The sequence below is a fragment of the Photinus pyralis genome, unplaced genomic scaffold (genome assembly GCF_008802855.1).
Source record: "Photinus pyralis isolate 1611_PpyrPB1 unplaced genomic scaffold, Ppyr1.3 Ppyr1.4_LG4, whole genome shotgun sequence".
In the NCBI taxonomy this organism is placed as follows: domain Eukaryota; kingdom Metazoa; phylum Arthropoda; class Insecta; order Coleoptera; family Lampyridae; genus Photinus; species Photinus pyralis.
The window spans coordinates 20,789,654-20,802,213 of NW_022170511.1; the positions used below are offsets into that span (position 1 = coordinate 20,789,654).

The 12,560-nt window shown below is 34.7% G+C and overlaps 1 protein-coding gene across 3 annotated transcripts in view; it reads right to left on the reverse strand.

Annotated features, from left to right (window-relative positions):
- Positions 1–425: 425 nt before the first annotated feature.
- LOC116168114 (b(0,+)-type amino acid transporter 1) overlaps positions 426–12,560 on the reverse strand; it is a 42,654-nt gene continuing 30,519 nt past the window's right edge. The window contains exons 2-11 of one of the 3 annotated variants that reach the window (XM_031483784.1): positions 8,741–8,965; positions 8,593–8,694; positions 8,305–8,547; positions 8,124–8,249; positions 2,333–2,477; positions 1,952–2,276; positions 1,754–1,903; positions 1,532–1,700; positions 1,405–1,486; positions 427–1,210 (exon numbers count right to left, since the gene is read on the reverse strand). In XM_031483784.1, coding sequence (XP_031339644.1) covers positions 1,099–1,210; positions 1,405–1,486; positions 1,532–1,700; positions 1,754–1,903; positions 1,952–2,276; positions 2,333–2,477; positions 8,124–8,249; positions 8,305–8,547; positions 8,593–8,694; positions 8,741–8,965 — 1,679 coding nt within the window. In that variant the 3' untranslated portion in view covers positions 427–1,098. Of the gene's footprint in view, positions 1,211–1,404; positions 1,487–1,531; positions 1,701–1,753; positions 1,904–1,951; positions 2,277–2,332; positions 2,478–8,123; positions 8,250–8,304; positions 8,548–8,592; positions 8,695–8,740; positions 8,966–12,560 lie in introns of all 3 variants that reach the window. The other 2 variants (XM_031483785.1, XM_031483786.1) reach the window with 2 other exon arrangements.

Genomic DNA, 12,560 nt, shown 5'->3' on the forward strand with positions numbered 1-12,560 from the left:
CCTTATTTCACAAAATGGAGAAAAATTCATAGGAATATTTTCCGAATTTCCTCGTTATTTTTTAGGGGAATTTTTCAAAAAAAATTCAATCTGATGGTTTTATCCGTCGGTCCATCTGTCCCTCATCTAACTCGATAACGAAAAGAGACAGCGATATCAAACCATCGCCAATCGATTTTTATTGAATATGAGCCGGAGTAACGTTTGGTTTACGGAAAATTTCCGCTACTGAAAATCGTGTGCGATTCTTCGTATCTTGTTTGAACATGTTCTTGAGCGAGCCTTGTTTCGACTCCCTTGTAGGTGTCGCGTTACACAATTTTGTATTAGCATTTTTATGTTATACATACCTACCAATTAAAGATGGAGTGTCTTAGGGGAATGGTGAAAAAAATTAAACTCAGCATATTATTTAAATTGCATCTTTAAGTCCACAGTGATACCTAATATAGACATTTTTTTAAGTATTTTATAAAAAATAAGCCATCATAAATTTATAACAAATTAAAAATATACTTAATGGTATTATTTAACAACAAATGTTGCCATTGCGTATATATCTATAATATAGACATTATACATTTTTTGAATCTAAACCTGCTTATATTATTAAACAACGATATGTACCTATATAATTTACGTTTTTAACAATAAACAGGTACCAAGTTGTAGGTAAGTATTAAATTCCATTCACAACCTTGTGTAAATAATACTGATTGAAGTAACGTTATAAAACACTAAAATGTGAACAGAACTAGGGATACGATACAAAAATAATATTTTAATAAAAAAAACGGGTTGAGTGTATGTTTTTTTGGCTTATTAATATAAAGTTACAAAATTCATATAAAATTATTTGTTTTCTATCAGCGCATTAAGCAAGGAATGATCAAGTTCCCTGTCCAACTGACGACACAGTATTTCGTAATCACCGATCATAGGTACATGCAATGACCCTTGGTGTAATTAAAATCATTTGGATAAACAATGAAATCTACCATGTTTTTTTTCTAAAAAGATTTGGCAACAGTTTGTCTAACATACAGCAGAAACTACAATGCTTTTCGTGTAGTAGATACAGTACTGTGTGTTTAAATGTCATAAAAGTATATTTAATCTACGTATCATTATACTAAAGACACTAATTACTCGATCATGTGTTGGGTGGGAGCCACTTCCAGTAACATTTGCAAGAAGACGGTCAGCCCATCTGCAACAAAAAAGAAACATAGAAGTACGTGTCGGAAATATGGAAACAACCCATTTTTCTTACGCAATAACCGTGAGCAAATGTAACGTGAGAGGCACTTATCAAAGAAAGATTAGAAATGTGGACCTATTGGGAAGTTAATATTAGAGATGAAAGTGGCACAATGGGAATTCTAAGAATTCCCATCGTCTTACCTAAATCCATCTTCTATCCAAAATGAGTATTTTCGGAAGAATGTTTGCCCATTCACCTCATGAATGAAGTGATTACTGATGCCTGGAAGCAGCTTTTTAAGGCGAGCGAGGGGCAATAAAATCTTACCCATTAATGGAATGCGCACTTTGTAGTGCACAAACGGTACGTAGAAAACCATTCCGCCCAGTATGAACATCGCGGCGTATAGGTACTCGATGGTAGGCTGGTCGATGATAGGCCCGATAATCAGGTAGATGGAGACCACGAAGACTAGCAGTGGAATGATGATCGGCACCTATATCCGTGGAAATGGTGTTAAAAGTACTTTAAAATTGCGTGTATTAATACCTTATAAGGTCGTGGATAGTTGGGTTTGGTGTACCGCATTACCATAAGGGCGACCATGGATCCTCCGTAGAATATCCACGCGGTGAAGCTGAAGAAATCGATGAGGGAGTCTATTGTACCGTACAAAACCATCGCCCCCGCGATCAATGACTGTGAAAACCCATTTAATACACATTTCTCAGCTTTTGTAATACATACGTGGAAAATGAGTCCTGGTGCCGGAGTGTATCGGCGAACGTGCACGTACGACAGGATATCCAGCATGTGTCCCTCGCGACTGGCAGCGAAACATAACCGTCCAGCGGCGAATAATGTTCCATTTGCCGAGCCAAACGTGGAGATTGTAACCGAAAGGGGCATGAGCCAAGCCATTACACCCAAAAGACGATTGCCAAAAGTCACAGCCACTGCTTCAGAGTTAGTCATTTCCAACGGCGACATTACCGTTAAGTAGGAAATATTTATTAAGGCATAGCATACTGTTACTAGCGGTATGCCTATAATTATGCTTCGTGGTAAATTTCTGCAATTATCAGGTATTAACACAGTTTGAAACGTACAGAGTGTTGTGCAACATACTTGGATGGATTTTTAATTTCTTCGGTCACGTAGTTCAGGTTATTCCAACCGTCGTAAGCCCACAATCCGGTGTAAAAGGCGGTAGCGATGTTTCCAATCGAAAACTTTGTGTTTTGGAATGGGTATTGGAGGTGTTGGATGTTTCCTGAAAGAGCACGTTAGTTTAGATATTAAGAAAGCATCTTAGGTTAGATTTTTGCTAGTAGTGAATTTCCTCTTTACAGAATGCGTTTATTTACGCAAACCTCAGAATTAACTCTTACTATTTACTTGTTGTCGACCTACCACATTGTTTGATATCGGAGTTGTGCAAAGCCCATTGTAGAGATTCATTACAAAGCCCCGAAGCTTTTGCAAAATGATTTGTAAATAACAAGCTCAAATTCATGTCATAGGAATTGCGATTTCAAGAATCTTTGTTCTTCCAACCCTAACGCCCGAAGTCCTTTTGAATGGAAATGAAATCCAAGCTTTGCACTTTTAAATAAAGTATGTAGCCAAATCGTAGTCTAGCGAATCCCAACTTTACGTGTCACTTTCGAAAGGGATAAACTAGACATTTTTCTTATGAGAAGCAAATTACGATCCTCAACTATTATTGACGATCCTTTTTATTTTTAGCAGTGCGCAAGAAACAATGGTTTGGCAGTCTGTTGGCGTTTTTTGATACTATAATCGCGCATTTTATCCCTGAATGTTATAAATCATATTGACAGCGAGCATAACAGGGCGAGCAATGAAAATAAAAGTTGCCTCAAAAAGTGGTCGCTTTGGAATTAAAAAAGGTGTTTTTTTCTAATTTGTATTTTGTTCAACGTAGGGAAATTTACACTAGTACCGCTTCATAGCGAACGAAAACGAAAGTATGTCTGGCGATAACGTGTGCATTTTCTGTTAAAGTGTGTGGTGCCAGATAAGTAAAGAGGGATCGGATTGTAAGGGCGCTTTTCGGCAGGCGAGGTGAGATGGCCGAATAGTTAACACGTACTATTTGGGCGTGAGAATGTTATTTTTGCATAATTGAGATATTTTTAAGCTAATTTTCGTAAGCGGTCACTTACTACGCTAAGTACGCGGAAATTGAATTCGTAGTGAAGTTACGAGTAACAATTTTGGAACGATCACGTATAAAATATCCTCGATTTTGTGAACAGATTCGTGTGCGATTTCAAGAACTAGAACGGGCATTTTATCGAGTGAAATCTTACCGAATAGTAGTAAAGTATAGCAGTTTTACTTCTGGCAAAAACATATTAAGTGCCGTGGCCTCTTCGGGTCCGCGACGAATTGCGAGTTACCTCCAATTTTTCAAATGTACAAATATACGTCCAGTAAAATTAGAATTATGGGACAGGGGAAAACTTTTCTAGCAGCTTAATTCGGGCAAGACCGTGTACAAGTGAAAAAATTTCACTAAGGAACATCTTTGTGTAGGTAAAACTACTAACTAAGCCCCATTAAAAAAACGGGCAACTTTAACACAGCGGAGCAGTGGCATTTTATTCCAGTGCTTATTCACGATCTAGAGTATTACTTTCTCGAATTTGAAGCCGGTTCGCTCGGATTCGCAATACGCAGGGACATTTTTGTTTTGCAGTCATGGAGTCAACTGTGCCATACAGAATCTCTGTCCATATTTCTAAAGGAAGCAGCATTATTTTCAATGAGAGATACGACCAATTGTAACCTGAAAGGAAGCTCATTGACGTCAATTACTGTAAGTTTTTTAAATTTTTTTATTTATATAAAGTAGTGGCCGGTTATTTTCGGGAATTTGCATATTCATTTTGTACGAAGTAATTCTGATATTCCTGAAGAAATCGACCTATAAGAAATTTATTTGCATGAACAGATTTTGTTTTGTACTAATTGATAAGAATCGAATCCAAACCAACGCTTCTAACTGTAACAACCCCGTTACAATCTGACTACCAGAAACATAGATTCGAAAAGTATGTTACGCTAACACCACTTTTCCTTTAAAATTCAACAAGAGTGAATATTATCGCAGAGCGATCACTAGAAGACAATTTCTAATAAATTGAGACTTGTACAACTTCCAGAAACAGAGATAGAGCCACCAATTCGTATATAACGCGAATTACGTCGTGTCTTACAGTGTCTTTGGGAGCAACCCAAAATGTCATACTTCCATGGTTTTGCCTTTGTGGAAATCAGCATAAAAAGGCCACCTTTTGACTTACAATTCAAATCTGACAACGCCTTATAGCTTATATGAACCGTTACATTTTATAAACGGCTGATCTTGCTAATTTGGTCGGATTTCTATAAAAAAAAATGATTCATTTAGTAAAAAACTCGCGTTTGCGTTTTTTAAAAATCATTCTGTGGACAATTTCGAGTATAAAAATGGAACAAAGCGATATAAATTGAACTCTGGCAACATTGTCTCAAAGCTTATAAGCTAAACTGCATTTCTATCAAAATGACCTGGTGACTTGCTCGTTAAAGTGGCTATAGAGCATATGTACCAAATTTGGTTCAATTTGATGTAATAGGCTAACGGGAAAAACGTCAAAAACTGGCTTTTTTTTTTATTTTGACACACTTGCACATTTCAGTTTCATTCAGTATTTCAGTTCAGTTCCAACTTCGATGCGCTTGTGTTATGTTATAAATTGTAAGTGATAAATAATAATAACTGATATAAATTAATCCATTTTAACGCTGTTATAAATTTGAGGGTAGTTAATTGTAAATAAATAAAACCACATAATTAAATTTACGTTACAATAGGTATCAAATTTATTATAATCGGAACAAAACTAAAATGTCAAAAAGAGTTCTTTGAACATAAATAAATAATGAACTGGCAGTAGGTACATAAAAATGTATCTAGGATGGATAAGGGAGGGAAATTTTGGGGAAATGGAGAAAATTTCAAAGGAATGAGAAGGTTTTATGGAAATATTAAGATATTTTAAGGAAATAAGAGGAAATTCTGAGGAAATCTAGAGGAAATTTTAAAGAAATAGGGGAAATAACGTTATGCCGTTCACGTTAATTCGGGGAAATTTAAATGTTGGGGAAATTACGAGAAATGGTAGCAATTTTTAGGCAATGAAGGAAGTCTTTGTTAGTAATTTTTAAACAATTCGATATTTCACAAAAAATTCAAATTTTATTTCTCTACAGAAGAAATTCGGTACCTGTACCCAAAATAAAATTTTAAAAAATTGGAAAAAAAAATCGGAATGAAATATAAAACTCACACAAAGTACACAAAAACAAAGATAATTAAATATGTACTCATAAAAATTGAAAAAAATAAACTTAAGAACAATTGAAAATACAACAAAATTAAAATTAACTATAAAACTCAGTTAACACAAACATTCAAAGAAGATAACATAAAATCAGAAAATCTGGAACAATTTGCAACATTCGGAAAGATACGGAAAAACGAAGGTAATTCAAAATGCATAAAAATAGAGACAAATCAAGTTAGAGTAGAGGTGCTAGTCATTTTTACAAATTTTGATATTTTACAAAAAATTCTTTCTATTTTCAAATTTTATTTCCCTGCGGGAGAAAATCGGTATCTATAAAAAAAATTAATGAAAATTGGAAGGATATAAAAATCAAAATAAACTGTAAAACTCAGTAAAAACAAACCTTCAAGAATAATAAATCTAGAACAATTCGAAAAATTCGGAAAATACCCAAAAGCGAAGATAATTAAAAATCATAAAAATTGAGAAAAGCTAATTTTTGAAAATTTCGTATTTCATGAAAAATTGCTTTCTATTTTCAAATTTTATTTCCCTGCTGAAGAAATTAGGTACCGTACAAAAAAATAAAAAAAAACTATACAACTCAGTCACAAGCGCCATTACAACATACAATTAGAAATTCTAGTGTAATTCGCAAAAATTCGGAAATATGCGCAAAAACAAAGACGATGAAAATTCATACAAACTGAAAAAATTAGATTGGGGTGTTGGCAATTTTTAAAAATTTTGATCTCACGAAAAAATCTTTTCTATTTACAAATTTTCTTTTCCCGAGGAAGAAATTCGATATCTGACAAAAAAATAAAATGTAAAAAAATTTTGAAAAATGAACAAAATTAATTATAAATCTTAGTGAACAGAAAAATTCCTTGAACTTCAGAAAAATTCGAACACAAAATTAGAAAATCTAGGTCAATTCGCAAAATTTGGAAAACTACGCAGAAAGGAAGATACATAATTAAAAGTTCATAAAAATTGAGAAAATGAGGTTAGAGTAGAGGTAATGGTTAAAAGTTTCTTTCTATTTTCAAATCTTATTTACCTGCCGAAGAAATTTGGTATCTGTAGAAAAAAATAAAATTAAGAACAATTTAAAAAATATAAAATAAAGAAAACTATTAGACTCAATGAACACAAACACCAAAAATACAATCAGAAAATCTAGAGCAATTCCCAAAATTTGGAAAAATGCGCAAAAACGAAGATAATTAAAAATTCGTAAAAATTGAGGCAAATTGATCACGTGGGAAATTCTTATCCTTCATGTAGGAAATTTCGAGGAAATAGCTGGGAAATATGTAGGAAATGGTATGGCTGTTTGTGATTGTATAGTGGGTTGAGTGGGGAGAATAGCTAATTAGCTAACACTCCGCCCACTATAAAATAAAGGCAATAAAAAAAGAAAGAAAAAAAAATATTTTGAGGAAATAATAGGAAATTCTGGGGAAATCTAGAGGAAATTTTAAGGAAACAAAAGGTTTCTATAGGAAAGTAGGGAAATGTAAGGTAACGCTAGACATGTTGTGGAATTTGGGCAATTTTTAGGCAATGAAGGAAATCTTTGTTCCCTAAAGTAAGTCTTGACCAACCCCTCGGGGTTATTCATCCAAAATTAGTTTTGCCTGAAGTTGTGAATTACTGTAAAAATTTTCAGCCTGGTCACGATGATGGGGAACTCAAGTTTTCACCAGCTCCCGTACAATAAAATAAAATTTGCTATTAAAAATCACAAACTGGACTTCCATAGCGTCCTAAATATTAAATTAAGGTATGAATTTAATTTCTCGGGATGTTTTCCTCTAATGAGTAATTACCAATCATACCGATTGGGCTGAACCGCATCTCGTTGAATAATTTCATATTAGCTTTCTAAGTCCTTTGTCACAGATTTCCCATTTAACCTAGTAATCGATCCGTTCATTTTGCGTACCTGTGACGAGCGAGGTTTAATTAATAATTATAAACTTATTTATTATGAAAGAATTTTGATTGAACTACCGCCAAGGTTAGATAGGTAGATTTATTTATAATTCAGTTAGTTTACTGTTAGATCTGTTACGAAATTGGTTTTGAATACAGTCAACAGTGTTCCGTACATTTGTAAGGAACTCAACATGAACAAGTACAGAGATTTCATGATGTACCTATTCAAACGACTCCATAGATGAGCCGTACTGGGCTTGAGCATTTAGTAATTAGATACAGCGAACCACGTGGGTGTAGGAAGGATACAGGATACCTACAATTAATTGAAGACGATACCTTGGATGTTACTCTAAATACATGACAAATAAAACGCGTAAAACCTAGCGTATAACAAACAATATGTTTTTGCTTGAATAAATATCATGTGAAGTCCCTTTTAGATAGGGGGATAGAGCGAGGATGTGCCGGAAGCCTACTCAACTCAATTCTAACACTCTGATAATATAGGTAAAATGCAATGAAATTTGTGAAATCAAGAGATATTTTGATGCGATAGAAAATCCCCAAACTAAATTTGGCAAGATCTAAATAACGACGATAAGTTTACCTACCTTCGCACATTTTATATATTCCACCAACTATAACCAGAAGTACTGCCACCAATTTGGCTGCCGTGAATATATTTTGAACGCTCGTTGCCAAGTTAACACTGTAGCAGTTTATGTATAGTATCACCACTAAAAAAAGGTACATAGAGATAAACAGCATCAAATATAAACGCAATAGGCTTACCTAATGCCAAAAGAGCCACCATTTTCACAACTATATCTGGGGGCTCACATTCGTTGACGAATGCTTCAACAGCATACTTTCCAAAGCTAAGACAAATAATTGCCATTTGTGACGGTTTTAACACTAAAGTGCTTGCCCATGAGAACAAAAAGGCGGGAGGTGCTCCAAATGCGTCCATGAAATAGGCGTACTCGGCACCAGATGATGTGTTCATGGTACCCAATTCAGCATATGCCAGGGCACCTGAAGAACATACGTTAACCATTATTGACCCTAAGGAAAACTTACCTAGTAAGGATAAAAATCCACAAGCCATCCATATGACGAAACTCATACCAACTGATCCGGTTCTTTCGAGTAGCCCCGACGGGGACACGAAGATTCCGGACCCTATCGCACAATTTCAAGTAGATTCTCTTACAAGCGTTTAGTTTACCTATCATGGTTCCGACAATTAAAGCCACCCCACTGATGAGTCCCACCCGTCTCTTGAGGTGAAGAGTGTCATTCTCAGTTGAGCCGGATCCCTCCAGCTTGTCTGGCCCTGCTGTGGCTGACTCTTCAACGCCACCCCCTTCGCCGTCGATAAAACCATCTCCGTTGCAATTGGTACTCCTGCCACGAAACTGTAAACCTTCCTTCGGAAACCCATTATTGTTTCCTGCGGGAAGAGACGATCGTTTTAGAATGGATACACGTGTTCACGTTTGGTGCAATTGAACTTTCGTACGAGCACAATCAAATTCATTAGAGACAATTGATATCCGCATTAATTGTTAGACGCTAACTAATTAACCTCATTCCTCCTCAAAAATATTGCAGCGCATTGTATTCTTTCTTTGGGAAAGAATGGGTACCTCGATGCGTGACTCCAGTAATTAATGTCTAATTGGAAACCTTTGCTCCATTCAACCGACAAGTTCACCGGTCTTTATGCACAATTAAACGTAACAGCGATCAATTTTCTGAAATGCCGCATGACAAGTTTCGGGTATTTGAATTGGCAACGATTTGATTTCCGTACAATTACGTCTAATTGGAGCCGGACATTAATTTATAATTTTGAGAGAAGTTCAGAGTTGCTGTGTATTGTTACTCGTACTTTGAATTCATACTACAGTTCAATCATCCGCACAATTTATTATGCTCTGTGCAACTATATAGAAAATTGATCTTCCGTCTACTAGGTTGTTCCCCTTAAAACATCGTTATTTATTCATTAATTTTTTAGGAAAAAATAAAAACTCAGCTTGGTATCCAAGAAGTGAAACATATAATTTTTGGTGTTTTATAGATGAGCCTTCTAAAAATGGTAAAGCGGTGGTTCTCCTTTTCTCCTTAATACTCGGACTGTATCACATTAATACGCTATTTCAATTGGCATCGGAAGTTACTTAGATTCCACCCTCTCCGCCAATCTAATTTAATTCTTCCAAATCAAATTTTTGAAAATTTGGAAAATACTACTCTTAAAGAAGCAAGCAAATACGATCATTGGGGTAGCCTTTGAAGATAGTCCTCCTTAATGCCTAAATTGTCATTTTTTAACCCTGTTTTTTTACTGAAATTCGGATAAATGAGATAAAGTGAATGCAAAAATTTGGTGGAAATAGGAGGTTCCTAAATCACAAAAACTGTAATTAATTCGCATTTTCCCACCGTTCCCGTAAAGACATTTCAATTATATTTGGTGCGTCCGAAAGCTCTGGTCATTTAGAAGGCGAGGCAAATTAATATTTTAGAATTTCAGCCCAGTTAAGTAATTATTAGATGATTTTGTTTTTGTAAGTTAATTTAAAACGAGCATTAAAACTGTAGCTTGATAAAAGACCTTTTGCCGACCTGAGAAATTTCAAAAGACAATAGGGGTTAATTAGAAGTACGAATTTAAAAATTGCACACATTTAAGTGAGTACAATTAACAGTAGCTGATTTAACTTTGCAGAATAACATTCGATTCAGTCGTAAGTGGTCTCAAAAGAAGCTCTTAATTAATTTTAATTTTAAGATCAATTTCAGGTTTTTAGGCCTTCAGCAGGCCGCACAATTACTTAAAGAGGTTTTAATTTTTGTACGTTCTTATCCGAATACACTGGGCTGGTTGGGAAAACCGGCGTTCCCTCCAGGGTGTATGACCAAATTTTATTAAAGGTAAAGCCGTTGTTTAGAGGGAACCTTTTGTCCGTGGTGTTTTAACAGAAACGTAAGATCTTTTGCTTTTGATGTTTTACTAGTTCCATTTGTAAGTAATTTTCTAATACAATGCATGAAAATATACTATTACTATTGGTAAATATTTAAGACAAGGTTACAATATTAAAATATTACAAATAAAATTGTTAGAAAAAAAAAAAATTTAGCGTATACTTAAAATATAAAAAATTTCAGTAAATGCTGTCTGTTGGGGTAAAGTGCCTAAAATACAAGCCGCATTTCCCTGCTGAACAGCTAAACTTAATCTTTGTTTTAAAAATTCTTGTTTTTTCAAAAATTTTTTTACTAATTTCTGTAGTAATTTTTTTTGCAGATGGACCCCAAGCGCCATGTGTTTCTATACCGAAAGGGTAGAAAATAAAACGATCTAGTAGATTACTATACTTTAGCACCTTTTTTTTCTGCGGATTCCGCGGCGGATCCAGCAGCTGACGTCGATGAAACAATGTTGCTTTGTAAATAAATTTAATAATTTAATAAATAAATTTGTAAATACCGTATTAATATTTGATACTTTCCGTAAATTTATTTTGCACTCATTCCGTTTGTTTTTGTTTTTACATTAAGTCGACGGCACCGTATTACAGCTTTTGCTTGACCAGAGGCAAGGCCGTGTCCCTTGGTGGTGCTCGAGTCCGTTTTATAATAATTTTTAATTTTTATTAAATTGAAAAGTTAACATTTCACATAAAAAACATCACAGAAAAGTAGATAAGTTGGTTAAAATTCATTCATAGGCATAAATTCAAAAAGTGGCAATGAGAGAAACACTTTGCTATTTTTTTTCTATTTGTTCATATAACAAAAAAATTAAAAACCAAATCGGCAAATTTCCGTTTTTCTGTGATATTTTCGGAAGTAATCGGATTTTTTTTAAAGCATGATAATCTTTTTCCTAATTTGACCCCATGATAGACATCGTCATTTGGACACAGTGTATATTCGAAAGGTATTATTATCTAAGATGGTGCCAAAGCTTCTGTTCGGAAGGTAATTTGACTCAGGGCAAGTTAAAGTGAAACGGGCTTTATCCTTGGGATCGCGTAAGGATAGACTAGTAATGATTGGTCCTATTTTAACTTCGTCCCACTTCGCCTGTATACCATAGACAGGAGGTAATTCCAACTAAGCGGAGGCCCATGTCATGAGGGCTTCTTCCCAGTCAGAAATTGAACCTTTTAGTGAAAAGCACACACGCAAAGAATTATAATTTTTGAGCTCTGTTCTTAAATAAACAAACAGATATGACCGCAGGCAGGTTTTTGAGACTGCAGCCCCCCCCCCCCTTTTTATTTTACTCATGTTCGTTGGAATTTTAGAAGCTCCTATTTGGAATTTTTTGATCCACTTTTAACACTTTTAAACGACCACCCTTAAAAGGACAAAGAGAGCGTGATCGTTGATATAGCCATTAGTCCTCCTCTTCAATACTTTTACCAGATAATTAGGAAATATGATTTTAGAAAAAAACTCAACTCTTATCTTGAACGCACTGTATTCCTCAATCGCTGAAATGCTTTCCGGATATATTTTTCAAAGATTAATTTTGCGATCCTACTATGCATCAGGCTTCGAAAACAATGGAATTCGGTACAGAACGAAAATAAATAGCGGATTATACCGTGCTATTCATTTAGAAGTAGACATAGGGATTTCCTGTCTACTTTAAATGACCAAAATGCTTCTGAAAGACGTCTAATTGTGCGCATTTTGCATTGTCATTCTAGATGTTAATAAAAACGACCTTAAATAGTATGCTTTTAGGTTATGATGAAGAGATATTAAATTCGGCTGCTATTTCCCTTAAGTTTCTTATGGGATATTCTCTTCCAAAATTAAAATATTCAGTTTCACATCCTTCGTTAAAAATGAGGGTTGTTTATGGTGTCTTATGTGGATCGCATTTCAATAACCACTAATTTTAAAGTGATCAACACAGAAAATAAGTCTCTTACGCTTCTTAAACTATTACGGCACTGTACCAATTGACAATATCAGCTTTTTTTCAGTTGAATATATCGCACACGAACGAAAATAAAAAT